This window comes from Aquarana catesbeiana, linkage group LG03 (genome assembly GCF_042186555.1).
Source record: "Aquarana catesbeiana isolate 2022-GZ linkage group LG03, ASM4218655v1, whole genome shotgun sequence".
In the NCBI taxonomy this organism is placed as follows: domain Eukaryota; kingdom Metazoa; phylum Chordata; class Amphibia; order Anura; family Ranidae; genus Aquarana; species Aquarana catesbeiana.
In genome coordinates this window covers 268373492-268393050 of record NC_133326.1, presented here as the reverse complement: position 1 = coordinate 268393050, position 19559 = coordinate 268373492, and the positions used below count along the sequence as shown (strand labels likewise).

Genomic DNA, 19559 nt, shown 5'->3' with positions numbered 1-19559 from the left:
AAAGTATACCTACATATGACTTTCACTTGGGTACATTGTTTTTATATCGCTGTTGAATCGTGATCCAAGGAACTTCTCTTGGCTTACAGATCAAAAAGGAACCTTATCCCTGTTGGAGCAAATTGGACCACACTTTCCAATGATCTTTTAAAGTGTTTGTCAAGTGTAAAATTGCTTCTGCGGGAGGGGCCGTGATCCACCTCTGACGCCAGCCAGGGAGATCAAGTGACCTCCCGCAGAAGCAACGTAGCGGAGCTGTAAAGCGGTCGCGAGTCATGTGTCCGACCTAAAGACAGCACTAAATAGCTATTTATAACGCTCGTTTTTACAAAGGACTTATAGAGTGGTATGCCAGCCTCTAATAGAGGGGCTGGCAGTGACAATTGTAGGTTTTTAATAGTAGTGGCGGGGGGTGGAGACTGAGACAGAGAGAGGGAGCAAGACAGGCAGGAAGGAGGGTGAAGGGGGAGAGAGGAGAGCAGATAGGACAGCTATGTATGATGGAGGAATGTACTCTAACCACGGTGGTCAGGGCTGAGCAGCCCTGGTTGTATTTGTCAGTATAGAGAGGTGATACAGGAAATGGCAGGTTTTCTTTTTACAGTTTAGCGGTGGGCAGATTACACAGCGCAAGCACCATGTAATCTGCTTTAAGGAACCAGAATCTGATTTTTTTTTTTTTTTGGGTTAACACTTTGACCTTTCTCTGGATCAACTGTAGATTTTGAGTATATGCAAGTTTTTGATCTGTTTATTCACTTTTCTATTAGTTGAACTCAATGAACTGTCTTTAACATAACTTGGTATTTACAAATCAATCTTACCACAGCTAACAGCTTTTGTAGTCTCTTCATCACTGCTGCTACTATCTGAAACAGGTTTTTTCCAGTACATGGGCTTCCATTTTCTCTTATCTTTATATGTAGTGTGCGGAGGGACTGTGAAAAAAAAAAAAAAAAAAAAAGGATTACAGAAATATTAAATCACAATTGCACTAAACTTTAAATTAAAATCAATGGACCAAAAAAAGGAGAAATGGAGATGTAAAATAAATTTGTATTAGAGAAAAATAAACCTATCTTCACTGAATGAAGAGATATAAAAAAACATTTGTGTTCTTAACAGTTACAAAGAAGACTGTCGATTTACCTGTTTAAAAAGGTGTTGTAAAGGCTTTTTTTTTCACCTAGAATAAACATGCTATACTTACCTGCTCTGTGCAATAGTAATACACAGAGCAGCAACGAACCACCTCTTCTGGGGTTCCCTACCAGTGCTAATGGCTCCTCTGAGAGCATACCCATTTGCTATGGTAGCATACCTGCAGACTCACTCCCGAGCTGGGCTGTGTGCAACTATAGAAACAAAGTGTGGCTCAGTCCCTCTGCTCATAACATTTGACTAACAGCAGCAGGAGCCAGTGGCTCTGCTGAAAGGAGGTGTAGGATACTGCTCACCTGAGGACACTGACGGGACAGGCCGAGGCTGACCGATGTGTGTCTCCAGCATGTGTGTTCCCACGGCCATTGCCACGGGGGGGGTTGAGGACGAAATCCAGACTGAAGAGGATCAAGAAGGCTATTATCAGCGAGGTGGACGCTCAGTCGGTTGTAGACCAGACGTTCAAGGAGTGTGGATAAGAAGGGGAGCAAGGAGATGGGACATAGGTTGTTAAGATTGGATGGGTCCAGTGAGGGGTCTGACAAGTGCATGTTTTAGAGAATTGGGGAAGATGCCAGAAGAGGGAGAGATTGAAGATGTGGGTTAGAGTGTAGCATAGAGCCAGAGGGTGAACGTAGCATTTGCAAGGGAACAGGATATAGAGGGCAGGTGGTAAGGTGGACGTTAGCAAGTAGTTTAGCAACCTTGTCTATAGTGGTGGGGTTGAAAGAGGGAAGTAATGATTCTGTGGGCATGAAGTGTAAAGTATGGAGGGTATCTGAACAGTAGAGATCACCTCGCAACTTGTATCAATCTTCTGTTGGACGTGATTGGCGATCTCCTGGGCAGTGATTTGGCGGGTGGAGGACGAAGTAGAGAGTTGAAGGGGACGGGATGATAAGTTTCTGAGTGATAAAATAGGTCTGTTTGGCAGTAAGGAGGCTGGAATTGTATTTTTGGAGGGCAGATTTATATTTGTTGCAATCTCTCCGAGACTTCGTCTTAGGCCACAGGCGCTCATGAGTACGACTAAGTTTTTTCAGACTTCTAGTATCATCTGTTTGCCAAGGTTGAAGGGGTCGGAACCTGATATTGTGTGTAGTGGGGGGGGGGGGGGGGGGGGGGGGGGGCAGTGAGGCTAGAAGTGAAGCGTTGTAAACAGAAGTGGCTAGGTGGGTGCAGGATAGGGGTGAAATTTTGTTGTAGAGGTTGTCGATAGAGTAAAGAAGAGAAGGGTTGAGATGATGTAGGTTTCTGAAAGTAACTTTTAGGCGGTTGGAGGGAGAGAAGGTGGAGGAGAGAGAGTGAAACTAATGAGGTGGTGATCAGAGCGAGGGAATGGATAGTTAGAGAGGTCGCATGGAGTGCAAAGGTGAGAGAAAACAAGGTCAAGGGTATTGCCTTCAGAGTGAGTAGGAGCGTGTATCCACTGCTTCAGGTCAAAGGAGGAGGTTAGACTGAGAAGTTTGGAAGTGGCAGGAGTGTTAGTATTAATAGGGACGTTGAAGTCCCCGAAAAGGATTGTGGGGATTTCAGAAGAAAGAAAGTAGGGTAGCCAGGCAGAGAAGTCATCAAGAAAGGTTGATACTGGTCCAGGGGGCCTGTAGATCACAGCTATCCTTAGAGAAACTGGAGTGAAAAGACGAAAGCAGCGTGCTTCGAAAGAGGAGAGTGACAGAGGGAGGCGATTTAAGTACCTGAAAAGGTGCTATGTGGGGCTAGGATTCCGACACCTCCTCCCTTATGTCCACTGGATCTGGGTGAGTGAGTCCAGAGAAGACCGCCATGGGATAGGGCAGTAGAAGACAGTGTCGGATTCATGAAGCCAGGTTTTGGTAATGGTGAGTAGATTAAATGAGTTGACGATAAAGAGGTCATGGAGAGAGGCGAGTTTGTTACAGAGCGGGAATTCCAAAGGGCACAAGAGAAAGGGAGTCTGGTCTTGGGAATAATAGAAATGGGAACTAAATTGTGTTGATTGCGGCTGCTGCCAGATGGTGCAGGGTAATGGGTGCATGGGGTACAGTTAAATGATGGAGGCCCGGGGTTTGAGGATATATCTCCAGAGGTTAGGAGAAGCGGGAGGGTGAGGGAGGCAATATGGGAGTGGGATTTATATGAAGGGACATGCCCCAGGGTCCCGGGGGGGGGGGGGGGAGAAGACTGGTGAGGGAAAGATAGTTTAAGGATAGAGGACAGAGCTGTCAAAAGGAGTGGTAGGGAGCACATTTTACAAGGAGAAAGAGCTGAAGGGGTAAACTAGGTCACCTGAGGTCTGTGCAGTGTGTTTCAAAAGTATTTTCTTGTGTTCATTTGCTTTGTGCATTCGCTGAAGTCAGAAGTGCTCCCACTTATAGAAATACCCCACTTTGAGAAAAAGCCCCAGTTGCAAACAATGAGACGGGATAGTTGAATTGCAGAACAGGAAACCCTTTCCCAAAACAGTTAGGATTTACAAACAATATTCCCTACTGAATTTAAAAAGTAGGGAAAAAAAAAAAAAAAAAAAAAAAAAAAAAAAAAAACAAAAAAAAAAAACAACTTACCGTGATTTCGGCTCTCATTGACATGACTCACAAGAAGAACTGACATCAGATCCATTGACATGCGATCCCGGTTAACTCCAAAAAGCCGGTCAACGTATTTTTCTGTAAAGAAGTTGGAAATAAAATTTCAGACATATCAGGACATCAGAATATAACTTGCCTGAGAAAAGACAGTTGGAGAACACAGTACAGTTCTAACTGGTTGCTATGGGGCATATACAGCCAGTTCTTAGTCCAGAAATGTAATATTTAGGCTTATTTTGAGCAAACTTTGGAAATGGCTGGGATTGGAGAAAAGAGCAACTACTGACTGTGTTTAACAAAAGTTATTTTACAAAATGACACAAGACAGACAATGGGGTATATGTTCCATCTTTATAGGACAGGTCACGAGGTAAAGATAAAGAAATCTGAAAAAAATTCCTCCAATAAAAAATAGTGATTGCTACCTGGGCATGTGTAGAGCATGGACTGTCGAGTGATGGGGAAAGAAAAAAAAAAAAGAAGGGAGAAGGAGAAAGGAGAAGAAAGGGAGGAGAAAGGAGAAGAAAGAGAAGGAGAAAGAAGAAAAAAGGAGAAGAAAGGGAGAAGGAGAAAGGAGAAGAAAGGGAGAAGGAGAAAGGAGAAGAAAGGGAGAAGGAGAAAGGAGAAGAAAGAAGAAGACATAAGAAAAGTTTGTACTTCAATTACAATCTTTTTCTTGGAGTTGGAGGGTTATAAGGAACAGTTGGGTTGAAAAATTGAAAAGGTTCGCCCCCCATATAACCACCTCTCTAACCAGCATGCTTTAAGGCAAATATAAAAACCCTATATTCCCTTCCTTGACCAAAAACAGGACATTTAAAAAAGGAGCCTGAGGAGGTGGGCAATAAGGACCGATAGATGCAATAACGTTTTGGGAATCCTCTGAGGAATCAATGCCCAAATCTTAGGCAGAAGAGGTGAAGCCCTAGCACAGCCACAACCTGCAAAACTTTGAGACCAAAACTGGCATCCGATGAAACCTGATCATTAACCTGGTACAACATAGCAAATGTACGCACAAAGATCAAGTAGAGGCCCTAAAAAAGCTGCACAACAGAAGCCTGATGTTGTAATGTGCAAAAGGTGCCAACATCTCTCTGCAGGATCAGAAAGAGGCTCCTCATCCTTCAGAGAACAGGTATGAGAAATGAACTAGTGAATCCAACTTGCAGTCATGGATAGAGAAGCAGAAGGCTCCTTTTGGTCCAGAATGGCAAAGTCAAAAGTGAATCCGACTTTTGGATAAAGGCCATGACTGCAATAAAAAAAGCTCACATACTGTACCACATTCAGACAAAAGGAGAGCTTGTCCCTACTGAGCAAAGGGGTAATTTCCCACCTGTACTCTTCTTGAGGTAGGCATCCAGGGACTTTCCAAAGAGGGGTTCACTTTCAAACAGCATCCCTTCTTTTCTTAAAGGCTGGTCTAGCAGAACAGCCATTCAGAATTTTTTGCATCTGTAAAGACTGAAGTACAATACAAGAACTGATGGAAAACAGGTCCAACTGACATTGAAAGGAGGGGTTAACCCTAATGCCATTAGGGTTCCTAGTCAGATGCCTGGACCAGACCCAGAGCGTGAGACTGGATCTACTTTGAGAAACTTTTTGGAGAAATCCCCATCAATGGGATACTGTTGCACAGAGCACTCAGCAGAAACGTAAACCTTTTCTGGAGGTTTCCAATCTTCACACAAAACATCCTTTACTAAGCCATGAACAGGAATCACATAAGGAGTTTTTTCGGTTTCCTCGCACCCATGCTTGTCATTTTCAGGCCTTCAGGCATAGCAGAGTCTAGCTTAAGACATTTGAGCACTCAATCTATAAGCATGAAAATAGGATTTTTACGTGTTACCTGTAAAATCCTTTTGAGAACATCATGGGACACAGAGTCAGGCCAATATTCATTACCTGCTGAGTTATACTTCATCATTAGGTGAATGGACACTGGTAGACCAAAGGGCTTCAGACAGGAAGTGATGCTCTATATAACCCCTCCCATACAGGAAGTACTTTAGTTTTGTAGCAAGCACTAAATTCTCAAACAAGAGGGGAGGGATCTCTGAGTCCCATGATGTACTCAAAAGGATTTTACAGTATGACGTAAAAATACTATTTTCTTTTTTATACAACATAGGACACAGAGTCAGGCTAATATTAATTACCTGCTGGGACGTCCCAGAGCAATAGCCCTGAGGGGAGGGAGACACCCTGCCAAACAATAGCCATCAGAACTTATACGGCAGCCCACAGTACACTGCGGCCGAAAGCAGAATCCCTGGCTGCTCGAACATCCACTTGATAAAATTTTTTTAAACGCATGCACTGAAGACCACGTAGCAGCCTTACAAATCTGAGCTACAGATATAGCTGATGGCGAAAAGCCAGGAGGTTCCTACACCCCTGGTAGAATGAGCTCTCACCCTAAAGGAAGGAGCTTTATGTTTCAGACCGTAGGCCTGAAAGACCAATTGACGGACCCAATTGGCAATGGAAACTTTGGAAGCTGCTTGCCCCTTCTTTGGTCCTTTTGGAAAACAAAAAACACAAAAAAAAAAAAAAAAAAAAACACAAAAACAAAAAAACACAAAAACAAAAAAACACAAAAACACAAAAACAGTCTATTCCTCGGATCTCCGCAGATCGACAAATAAACCTTAACTTCCCAACAACGTTCAAAGAATGCAGTTGTCTCTATTCCGCCGAACGAGGCTGAGCGAAAAAAGGCAAAAGAACCACATGATTTAAATGAAAGGCACCACGACACCACTTCTGGCAAAAAGGATGGAACAGGTCGTAACACGACTGTCATGGTAAAGGATCAAGTATGGTTCCCTGCATAAAAGGGCTGCCAACTCGACACCCTTCTAGCCGAGGCGATTCTAGGAAGGCTAGCTTATGTGACAGCAAGTCTAATAGAGTTTCATTATTAGGTTCAAATGGTTGTTTCTGTAACACGGACAGCACCAAGTTCAAGTCCCAAGGACAAATAGGTGACCTAATGTGGGGGAGCAAGCGAGTTGCCCCTTGCATAAAGGTTCATATCAGTGATTGGGAGGCTAAAGGCCTTTGGAAGAATACTGATAGGGCCAAAACTTGACCTCTGATTATACTCAAGGCCAATTTGATTTCCACAGCTGACTGTAGAAAAGAGAATTCTTCCAATCACATATTTCTGAGGATGCCATTTTCTGGCTTCACACCAAGCAATACAAGTCTTCCGGACCTTATGATAAATCTTCCTAGTGATAGCTTTTCTAACATTCACTAAAGTAGACACCACTGGTCCCGAGATGCCACGGTCCTTTAACACGCTGGCTTCAATAGCCATGCCGTCAAATTTAGAGACTGTAAAATGGGGTGGAATATAGGACCTTGAGACCATGGATCGGGGCGACGTGGAAGCGCCCATGGCCCGTCTACTGTCAGTCTCACAATCTCCAGGAACCAGGGCCTTCTGGGCCAGGCTGGTGCCACCAGAATGACTGGAACCCCCCTCTCAGAATCCTGCCTAATAAATGTGGATGAAAAGGGATCAGAGGGAAAGCATTAACCAGGGAGTACTGGCTCCATGGAACTATCAGAGCATCTGCTTCAATTGCCAGAGGATCTCTTGTTCGAGACACAAACTTCTGTACCTTATTTTTGAACCTGGATGCCAGTAGGTCAACCTCTGGCCATCCCCAACGTTGGCAAATTTCCTGGAATACCTCTGGGTGTAGGGACCATTCCACTGGGCACATCTGCTGGCGGCTGAGATATACTGCCTTCCAGTTCTCTACTGCCGTGATATGGACTCCTGATATAATTGGCACATTGAGAAAGTTTTTATGAGCACGAACCCCACAGTTTGTTTCAAGCACCACATCCCAAAATAGAGTATTTAGCAGGCAGAAAAGTTTATGGGATTTTTTTTTTAGGTGCAAATCAATTAGATAAGTATTAAATATAATATATAAAAAAATTCCTTTATTTTGAGGAGCAAAATAAGAATTTACACATTAAAATATCAAAGAAGGAGAATAAGTGTACAGGGATGGCAAGTATAGTTAATTACAGACACAGTAACACAGCAATAAGCGATGGACTTCCCAACATGTTTCGCCCACGTGTCAGGCTTCCTCAGGGGATGCTGGTCACATGCAGAGTACAATGCCTTCCATCAAAGAACACACAAATAATAACATTAAATTAGAACATAAATTTATATAATCATTTACATAATTTTCATGCATATACGTCTCTCCTGTCAGGGTGCAGCTGCTTACCTATATCTCCTAAAAGGGGGGAATATTAAAACTGCCGAGATGACTAGATGTTTCTGCTGTGTCAAAGAGAATGCACGCTGAAGGTGACCATAGATGGTATAAAAGACCAACTAAAGAATGGAAAGGAAACAATAATGCCTTTTAATGTCTGAAGGGGAGATGGAATATCCTTCATGGCATCAAAACACAAAAATAAAAATAAAGCCTTAGACTTACAAAGGCAGGTTCAGCGACTGGCCTGATGCCAGGGGCAACACACCTCCAGAGATTCAAATCGCTTTCAAAAAAGTATCTAGTGAATACAAAAAACACTATACATCACCTGCTGTTTAATATCAGCAAGGAAAGAGACTGAGTCTTTAAATACAAAGAGTGTCAAAAGCGAGATAAGAGTCACAAAGTAAATCTCAGAAGAGTAGGCTAGTAGCGATTACCTGGATAAAGAAGGCGATCCGCATAGGTCCCCTGGTTCCCGCAGCGTCACCATGCTGCTAACAGCGGCTTTAAATACCATCCATCCGGTATGGAAACCGGATGCGGACAGGGAGCTGTGCTGCGCATGTGCAAGTCTCGCCATGGTAGCTTACCCCTCCACTCCCGCCGGGTCCTAAGACCTGGTCAGATGAGTGGAGAGGGAGCTCCCTCTGGTGGTAGAGGGGAGGAATCTCACATGTCAAAAAGACAGGCACATCGTCAGCACAGAAAAACAGGTGCTCTGCTAGAATAGTGTCCATACGGTCATCCAATGGTGCGCATGAGATCCCAGACCAGCTAGAAGTAACCCCCCTGGAATATGGCAGGACAGATGGTGAAAATAGGCATATCTATAGGGGACAGCGCATAGCCATAGGCAGGGGGACGCAGATGCATTCACAAAATATTGCCAAAACATGACAAAAGTAGTAATATAAATTAATTCAAGAAAATAAGAAATAAAAAAGCAGAATTAAATGTAGTTTAGTTTTAATAACAATACAAATGATAGGTGTAAAATAGTAGTACCCGATTGGTGCAGCAGACTACAGGAAAATACACCAGTTTTTTATATATCTATATAAAAAAAATTATTTTTAAGCTATCTACATCTATATAATTTATTTCAGGCCAAAGGGGGATAGACAGTATAGGGAGAGGGATATAATATTAATATCCATAAAAGGAGACAAAGAGGAGGGGAAAGAGAGGAGGGGAAAGAGAGGAGGGGAAAGAGAGGAGGGGAAAGAGAGGAGGGGAAAGAGAGGAGGGGAAAGAGAGGAGGGGAAAGAGAGGAGGGGAAAGAGAGGAGGGGAAAAAGAGGAGGGGAAAAAGAGGAGGGGAAAAAGAGGAGGGAAAAAGAGGAGGGGAAAAAGAGGAGTGGGGGAAGGGGAACAGAAGGAAGGAACAGCAGGCATTAGGAGTAATTAGCAAATATCAAGGTACGTATATTACATAAAGGGTTTATGGCTGAGCATTTCGTTTAACCCTGGATAAACTGTAGCTTTTAATAGGTAGATCCATCGTGATTCCAGTTGCAAAAGCTTTTGATCATTATTCCCCCCCCTCTAGCGTCAGGGTGAATATGTTCAAGAGCCATAAATTTGATAGTATTTAGACTAAACCCATGAAATAGTCCCACATGACGGCTTATTGGAGTTTCCATCTTACGTTTCTTTATGAGGGAAATATGATAATTTAGTCTCTTGTGAAATGGACGTTTCGTTTTCCCAATATAAAAACAATTACATTTGCATTGCATAAGATAGACAATGCCCAAGGTTTGGCATGTTACTCTATGTTTAATTGAGTGAACCTGTCCATCGGGTAATCTTGCTTCATTACTGTTAGGCAGGAAGTGACACTTGTCACATTTACCACATAAGAAAATACCTGGAGATTGATTTAGTGGCAAGGGAATGTGATAGTGACTATGCATCAGACGATCTTTAAGAGATTTGAGACGTCTATACGTAATTTGGGGTTGTCTTTCGAAATATTTGTTGGCAATCGGATCTGCTAATAAGAGTGGCCAGTACTTTTCAATGATCTCACTTGTTTGTGCTGCTTAGTACATGAGGTAATGATTCTAACAGATTGAGAGTTGTCCTTAATTTTTTTTCTTATGGATCAGGGTATCTCTAACCTGGGTTTTTGTCCTGTTAAATGCTTTCTTAAGGATACTGTGAGTGTACAGTAACATGCCAAACCTTGGGCATTGTCTATCTTATGCAATGCACATGTAATTGTTTTTATATTGGGAAAACTAAACGTCCGTTTCACAAGAGACTAAATGATCATATTTCCCTCAAAGAAACATAAGGTGGAAACGCCAATAAGCCGTCATGTGGGATTATTTCATGGGTTTAGTCTAAATACTATCAAATTTATGGCTCTTGAACATATTCACCCTGACGCTAGAGGGGGGAGTAATGATCAAAAGCTTTTGCAACTGGAATCACGATGGATCTACCTATTAAAAGCTACAGTTTATCCAGGGTTAAACGAAATGCTCAGCTATAAACCCTTTCTGTAATATACGTACCTTGATATTTGCTAATTACTCCTAATGCCTGCTGTTCCTCCCTTCCGTTCCCCTTTGCCCCCCCCCCTCCTTTTTCTTTCCCCCCCCTATCCCCCCCCCCTTTCCTTTCCCTACTTCCTTTCTCCTCTCTTCGTCTCCTTTATGGATATTAATATCATATTCCTCTCCCTATACTGTCTATCCCCCTTTGGCTTGAAATAAATTGATTATATAGATGTAGGTACCTTAAAAATAATAATTATTTATATATAAAAAACTGGTGCATTTTCCTGTAGTCTGCTGAACCAGTAATCGTGTACTACTATTTTACATCTATCATTTGTATTGTTATTACAACTAAAATACATTTAATTCTGCTATTTTGTTTATTTCTTCTTTTCTTGAATTTATATTACTACTTTGTCATGTTTTTGGAAATATTTTGTGAATGCATCTGCATCCCCCTGCCTTTGCGCTGACCCCTATAGCTATACCTGACAGGGGAGACGCATATGCATATAAATTATGTAAATGATTATTTAAATAAATTTGTGTTCTAATTTAATGTTATTATTTGTGTGTTCTTTGATAGAAGGCATTGTACTCTGCATGTGACCAGCACCCCTGAGGAAGCCCGACACATGGGGAAAACATGTTGGGAAGTCCATCGCTTATTGCTGCGTTACGGTGTTTGTAATTAACTATACTTGCCATTACTGTACTTATTCTCCGTCTCTGATATTTTAATGTGTAAATTCTTATTTTGCTCCTCAAAATAAAGGATTTTTTTTATATATTATATTTGATACTTATCTAATTAATTTGCACCTAAAAAAAAATCCCTAAACTTTTCTGCCTGCTATATAATTGGCACATGTCCCTCTGCCCAGGCTAGTATGTAGCTCACCTCCTTCAGAGCTGAACGACTCCTGGTACCGCCTTGGTGGTTTATATAGGCCACTGCCGTGGCATTGTCGAACCGAACCCTGATGGGGCAGTCCTGAAGCTCCACCGTCCAGGACAGTGGGGCCAGACGTACTGCCCGCAAATCCAGGACGTTGATGGACGGGGTCTGCTCTGTCCCTGACCATTTCCCCTGAGCCAGTCTAGGGTTGCTCCCCACCCGAGAGAGACTTGTATCTGTAGTCCGTACTCTCCAAGTTACCGGGAGAAAGGATTTTCCTTTTTGAAGGTTCTGATCCTGCAACCACCAGTTTAGGCTTAAGCATGCCTGAGGAGATAAGCACATTGGATAATCTAGGGCTTTTCTTCCTCTGTTCCAAGCCAACAAGAGGTCTTGTTGTAAGGGCCTGGAATGGAACTGGGCATAGAGCACTGCCTCGAAGGAGGATACCATCCTCCCTAGAAGACTCATACGGAGTAGAATGGAGGGTTGTCTGGTGCCGCTTATCTGACGCACCTGATCCTTCAGGGCACAGATCCTTATGGGTGGCAAGAATACTCTTGCTTGGACTGTGTTTAGGATCAGACCTAAATACTTTAGACTTTGAGCTGGTTTTAAGGCTGACTTTTCGGGATTTACGATCCAGCCTAAGCTTTTCAAAAATATTGCACTGTGCATATTATGCTCTGTTCTAGAGCCTATACTGAGTGATCTCTGAGCAGGAGGTTGTCCAGATACCCAAGCACCAGGACCCCTTGCGCCCTTAAAAGACCCAGTACTGGTGCTAGGACCTTTGTGAACATCCAGGGAGCTTTAGCAAGCCCGAAGGGTAGAGCCACAAACTGAAAATGATGTTCCTTGACTGCAAAATGTAGGAACCTCTGATGAGTCTGAACGATAGGCATGTGTAAGTACGCGTCCTTTATAAATCGATGGAGGCTATAAAGTCTCCCCTCTGGAGTGAGGTTACTACTGAGCGGACAGACTCCATCCGAAAAGGACTGTATCAAAAGATGCTTGTTCAGGGATCTTGGGTCCAAAATGGGCCTTGTGTCCCAGTTTGGTTTCTGAACCTTAAACAGGTTTGAGTAAAACCCTGTGCCCCTTTCGAACACAGGAACCTCTACTATCACTCCTTGATGCACTAGATAATGTAGTACCTCAAGCAATAAGTTTCTTTTTGGAGGATGCGAGGGAACGCTGGATCTTAGAAACCTCTTCGGGGGAACGCCCCCGCAACTCCAGCTTGGAACCGCGAGATATAATTGAGGTGACCCACTCGTCCTGAATTGTTTTCCAAATGTCCGCAAAGTGCAGAAGCCTTCCCCCCACCTGATGGAGTGGGGGTGTCCCTCAAAAGGAGGGCTTTGTGCTGGGTTTAGAAGACTTTTGGACGCAGGGCATTTTCTGGCCCTTGCATTGCAGCTTGCCCCTGGCCCTAGCACCCTATTGGCTGCAGAACTGCCCTGATGCTGAGACATTTGAGGAAGCAGTCCCTGGGTTTTTAAATGAGGGACGTCTGGTACTTTTCTTCACAGGAAGTAGAGAACTCTTCCCTCCAGAAATCTTTTGGATATTTGTCCTAAGTGATCACCGAATAAACGTACCCCCTGAAACAGGAAACCTGCCAATAACTTTTTACAAGGAAGCTTGGCTGACCAGTTTTTAAGCCATAAATGTCTGCGCATATGTACAGACAAGAGAGCCAGACGAGAAACCTGCTGTACTGAATCCTTTAAAGCATCAACAGCAAAACACAGCACTAGAGGAATACCTGTCTGACCTTCAGGCAGATCATCCTCCTGGTTAGGCCCATCGGACTGGTTGATCTGATCCTTTACAGACTAGCAAATATCAATTGCTGCAACAGCTGGCTGAATAGCTGAACTGGCCAAAGAAAAGGAAGCCTTTAATAATAACTCCAATTTCTTGTCAACAGGGTCTTTCAAGCCCTGTGCGTTATCTACCGGACAAGTTCTTGTTTAAGGAAGAGACTGCTGCATCTACGGCTGGCATGCTCCATTTTTTAACGAACTTTTCATCCATGGGATATAAAAGGAAAAACCTTTTAGGAGGAACAAAAGTCCTGTCAGGATGTTCCCAATCAGCGTACACCGCCTGTTCCAACAGGGGGTGTAGAGGGAAAGCCTCTGCAACCTAAAAAGAGATCCCAAAGAGGACTTGGGGTGGTCTCAGTCACCTCTGCAAGAGGCAACCTAAAGGCAGAACGAACCATTTCGGTCAGAGTCCGTATCAAAAGCCTCTGCAACTGAGAGGCAGACATTGACTGGATATCTTCTTGTCCAGATTGCTCGGACTCATCTGCCGGGCACTCCACCGAATCCTGAGCTTTAAGCTCTTCCCAGTCCTCAACCCATTCCTGCTCCAGACTAGGAGACTCCGGGGAGGGGGGGTCCTGTTATGCTTCCTGCCACCCTGCGGGATTGAGGCAATAATGCCAGCAATCCTGTACTCTAACCCGGCTAGGGCTGAGAACAGTTCATCCTTCGTGATAAAGGGTGAAGCAGCAGCGTTGACTGTAGGCACAATAACAGATAGACACAGCGGCTCAGACTGCCCAGAAGCCTCTGGTCCTTCAGGGGATACAACACTAGGGATACGACTAGGTTCATCAAAAACTACTGACGACATAGGTGTGCCCTTCCCTGTGGTGTTAGTCCCACGCCTCTTTTTGGAAGACATTTAATAGCCACAAAGAGTACTTGGGTGTAGTATTAAAACACCTCAGAAGGGAGACCCTTTAATAGGGCTCAACAAGCCTCTATGCAACAATCCTTGCCAAGCACCTTTAGTCTGCCAAGCAACACCTGGCGACTCACGTGACCCGGGTAAGGAAAAATGAACCACTGCTCTGTGTCCCACAGCTGCCTTCTGGAAGCATTGCATGCTTGGCCTACACAGCTTAAATAAGCTGGGTGTGCGCCGGACCTTTCTGTGCGTGTGTGAGCACGCAAACATGTGCGTGGTCCCAGCAAATGGGCGTGACTGTATTCGCATATGACGCAAACCTTCGTGCACCTAGATAAGGGCTACGGCGCATGTGCTGAGCCCAGTGGCGCTCTTGGCGAAATGACGCACCTTCGTGCGCCATCATACAGGTAAAAAACAGCCAGACACAAGCAAAAAAAAAAAAGGTACAATTTGCAAACACCCACAGCTAGCCCAAAACTCCCCCGTATGGTCACCACACACAGCTGTCCAGCTTTTAGCTAGCTTGACTGATTGTTGCAATCACTGTGTCCACCCCACAATTATAAAAAAAGTAGTAGTGTCCAGGATTTCCACTCCGCAGGTTCCAGTGCCCGGAGGCCACATTACAGGCAAAACCTTGCAGGATTTTGAGACTTTGGGAGTCTCGGGTACCATTTATCCAAGCATAAAAGCCTGTGTCATATGGTTTCAATCGGTCAATCCCTCAATTAATTTTGGAACCATTTGTGGGACTAGAGACCTGGAGCTCAGAGAGCTCAAACAAACTGTGCCATCCACCTTGCAGACACTGGTAAAAAACTGAAGTACTTCCTGTATGGGAGGGGTTATATAGGGGATCCCTTCCTGTCTGAAGACCTTTTGTCTACCAGTGTCCATTCACCTAATGATGAAGTATAACCCAGCAGGTAATAAATATTAGCCTGACTGTGTCCCATGATGTGTGAAACAGAAAGCATATTTCAATATTGCCAATGCCCTGGCAAAAGGGCCAACTTTCATACATAAATCACCCAAAACAGAAGGCTGAGTGGAAAGCTAGGGGCAGCAATCCCTTGCCTTTTTAGCTGATTCTTCAAAAAATGTCACCAATTCCCTTCTTACGGAAGACATGGGTGGAGAATACGTTTTTGCTTAGATAAGTGGAATGTAGTGTCTCAGACAATGCTGCTTAAGAGTCTCAGGATAAGACACAGATCCCTGGTGCCCTGTAGATTGAAAAATGCCTGGGATAGTAGGACAAGACTCTTTACTTTAAACTACCCTGTGGTTAGGGTCCTCCATCAAGAGCTGCTACCTCTATGGGGTACTCGCCGCCACCGGCAGCAGAGGGTTCCTGCACAGCGTCTGGACCGCTAAAAGTAGAACGCAGACAAACACCACATTACCCCTTGGGGGGGGGGCCTCAGCGACTGGACTCCAGATCACTGCCTTGGACCTCCAGAGCAGCCAGCAGAGATGCACATGCTGTAGCAAGTAAACAAGTGTATCCACTCTGTGCCAGGTTCCTGTGCAGTCGAAACATTACAAGCCGGTCGTGCTCAAATCTTCACACGGGTTCTTGCTACAGTCTCTGCAGCACAAATATGGGGGGGGGGTTCACCGACTAGAAAAACTGACTCACTCTGCCACAGTGGTCTGGTGCGTTGATTGATGGGGTGGTGGTTGATAGAAGAATTCACTGTTGCGTCTAAACTTCTTTCCCACAGAGATTCATCCATCGCTTAAGAACATTAGCAAAAAACTGAGGATCACATGGTGGGAGAGGTTGTATAAGGGAGTGTTAAAGCTTTGAGTAGCTTTGCCAGTGTCCAATCACCTGAGGGTGCAGCATAAAACCCATCCATTATGACTAATAGCCTGTGTACTTTACTGTACAAAAAAGAAAAACATGGTTTTAAGAACCGTCTGATCCAGTGAAGCATTCTCAGCCAAGGAGCAGGAAACTTAAGCCTCGTGAACACAGTACGATTGTTGGCAGGGGATTGTCTGTTAACAGACTTATCCTGAACTCTTACGGTTAGTATGCTCCTTTTGACAATTGCTGTCCAACTTTCGGCCAACAAATGTTGGATGACAGGCTAGTAAATTTTCAGTGGCCAATGGCTTGACGTCTGATTTTCGTATGGTCAGTACACAAATCCGTCACACAAAAGTCGAAAGTACAAACACGTATGCTGGGAATCAATGCTCTTCGAAAGCGAAATTACCAGAAGGAGCCCAAATGGTGACGCTCAAGAGATGAAATTCCTCGTAGTACGTCACTACGTTCGGGTTTGTGGCATGACAATTGTGTACCATTAGTATGCAAGACAATATCATGGCACACATCCTTTTGACAAAAATCAGACGCTTGGTTGGACAACAATCGTACCGCGTGTACGAGGCTTTAGTCACACAGCTAAGGACATTCACCTGATTAGGAAACGGAAAGACAGAATCTGAAGTAACTTCCTGAACAGACTGCAAACCAGCCACATAAGGAAAACAGTGCAATCAATAACAGCACACTCAGGGTCACCCAACATAAGGGCCAGGCTTCTTAGCCTGTCACAGTGAAAGCTGCCAATCCTTCCCAAAGATGAAGGTCCTGCAAAACTTAAGTAATGGCTAAAGGTTCTGGAGCATCTCTGGGTGCAGAGACCACTTTCCTGGGTAAAGATGCTTCCAGCTGAGGAAATCTGCCTGCCAAATGTCAGGAATGTAAACAGTTGACAAGGCTGAAATACAAAAGTTCCACCCAAGACAAGATCCATCCCACCCCTCTTGCTGTAGTGAAACTTCTGATCTCCCTGATGACTGATGTACACTGCCAACGTGGCACTGTCTGACAATCTGACTTGGATGGTCCAACAGGTTTGTCCAACACTGCAGGGACAGCTTTATTTCCTGAAGTTTCATGATGTTGATCAGAAGACTAGATTCCTCCAACAGCCAAGTCCACTGCACGAGGACCTATGTCACCTGCACCCAGCAACCAAGCAAAATTAGCAACACCTGATACCCAGCCCCACTAGCCCTCTTCAGAGCAAGTGCAGAGACAATGCCAGCGGTTTTGGACCTGGAAAGCACTGCACAGTGCCAAGAACCTGGAAAGAAACCCCACACAGAGCTCACTGACTAAGGGTCACTTACAGGCAGATCCTGCAATCTCCAGTGGGTTATGGATAAGACACAGTCCAAAAACTAGGCTGAGAATGACCTCAACAGAAAGCCGCAAGTTGGTGTGGCTGATTGGCTGTCTACTTACAAACAAATCCCACCAAAATCTGTAAGCCCATGCAGTTTTTAATGTGTTTTATACAAAAAGCAGAACAAAAAAAACGCACATATATAGTAGCATGCACTTCAGGGGCACGAGGAAATGTTCCCTATACAGAAGTGCATATAATAAAGTATATTTTTAGCCTGAATCTTTTAGAAAAATAACTTGACACAGGAAAGGTTAGGGCACAATGCACATTATGGGGACATGACAAGCTATAGACAAATGTAGTGACTAGTCTTTTGCACACAGATTCCACAGCTTAAATCCTCTTCAATGCCCTGGCTGGACAGCACTCCCATTTCCAAAGCAAATCATGGTACAACCAGAGTCCTCTTTTCTATGTTCTTACAGCTCCCAGAGAATGGCCTGTTAATCTACATGTAGACATGTCGAAAGCCATCATCTATGTAAGGTGCAAGCGCTTTGATATTAGTGAAGAAAACACTGGACTATATAGAAACCAGCACATTATGGGGCCTGCACCAGAGTTCTGCACGTTTAACTATTAGTCAGAAAATCAGGGTAATGGCATATGGGAAACATTGAGTAAAATTGCACCCATCATTTAGCTAAAAACTTGGATTGAAAATAGTAATGCAAACATACCAGTTGCAGCTATAATTTCATCGTCAGTACTCTTCTCAGAGCATCCAATCAAGTCCAAGTCATAAGACAAAATATCTTGAAATAGCTGTTTACGACTGAGCGTACAATCACGCATGTGTTGCCTAGAAAGTTAAAATGTAAAAAAGTAGTACTTTCAGTATGATTTGCTCATTTGATGCTGAAAAAGGAGACCTTGGTAGGTATTCCAACTTACCACTGACAGTCATCATCATTGCATGTGCCTGTAAGGTCAAAGTGACAGAAAAAAGTCTTGGGTTCGATCATGTTGCTATAAGATACAGAGCTCAGAAGCAGCTTCTCTTTTGTGCGAAAATATGGACTGAATCTGCAAAAAAAGATTGTGGATTCATAATTAATACAAACAATTTGACACCAGACTCTTAAACTATGGGTCATTTTGGAGCAGGAAGCGTCGGGTGCACCACTTGCAGGGCTACCATGGGCAGGTAAACAATATGTATCTCACCTTACCAGTCACCCACTAATAGGCCCTGTCTTAGCCGAAATAGGTAGGTTTTTTTAAAATTGGCTTCATTGGAGAGCTTCCCCTCCCCTATGACGCCTATAATAGGACATCCGAGATTTCTACCTGGACTTACTGATACCTACTTCAGATCATTATCACCTAAAGGCCCAATGCCCGCCTCTCAAGTCCTAGGTGTCAATGGCTGGCTTGCAACGAGGACTTTGTTCCCAGTTCGTCCACTTCTTTTCTGCCTCAATGGAGGGCACTCCAGTTGTCCCATTTCTTGCAATCTTTACCTAAACATACACTGTTCCCTAGAGTATTGCATGCAAAGAGCTATTTCTGGGAAGGGACCCGATTCGACAATCTTTCTACTTCTTACAAACACTTTCTGGAACTTCATGCCTTTTCTGACCCCTCCTTCCCTGTTAAATGGGAAGGGGAGCTAGGGGTGACTTTCTCTGGCCCACAAAAGGAGTGTATACTCTTTATTGCACATAAATCTCCCCTATGCAGCAGATACCAGGAAACCACATACAAGATAATGACACATTGGTATAGAACTCCATCGGTCCTTGCCAAGTTGTTTCCGCAACAGAACGATCGATGTTGGAGATGAGGCTCGTCTGAAGGCACTCTCTCTCATTTTCTGGGAGTGTCCTGGGCTTTTCACTTTCTGGCAACCTGTGCTATGACTGGACACATTTTTCAGACCATAAGATACACTTTCCCCCAAAAAACACGCCCCCCCCCCCCCCGGCAATGCCCCCCCGACGCCACCACGGTCGCAATGCTAGTCCCGGAAGAAGACATCCCAGGCCCCCACGAGCGCCCGACCTAACACATGCTGAGGAGACAGAGCAGCCCGAGCAATGGCACTGGTCAGGCTGCTGCATTGATGGCAATGGTCAGGCTGCTGCATTGATGGCAATGGTGCGTCTTATGGAGCGAAAAATACGGTATACACAAATTAACCAACATTTTCCTACTGGATGACCCAGCTGCAAATCTGCTTAATCTCATACCACGATCAAAGAAGCGATGCCACAAATCTTTGCTTAACCA

At 44.2% G+C, this 19559-nt stretch overlaps 1 protein-coding gene across 1 annotated transcript in view; it reads right to left on the bottom strand.

The window, feature by feature from the left end:
* ZFC3H1 (zinc finger C3H1-type containing) overlaps positions 1–19559 on the bottom strand; it is a 162035-nt gene that overhangs the window by 37966 nt on the left and 104510 nt on the right. The window contains exons 17-20 of the mRNA XM_073620040.1: positions 18222–18353; positions 18008–18129; positions 3708–3809; positions 825–938 (exon numbers count right to left, since the gene is read on the bottom strand). Coding sequence (XP_073476141.1) covers positions 825–938; positions 3708–3809; positions 18008–18129; positions 18222–18353 — 470 coding nt within the window. The remainder of the gene's footprint in view (positions 1–824; positions 939–3707; positions 3810–18007; positions 18130–18221; positions 18354–19559) is intronic.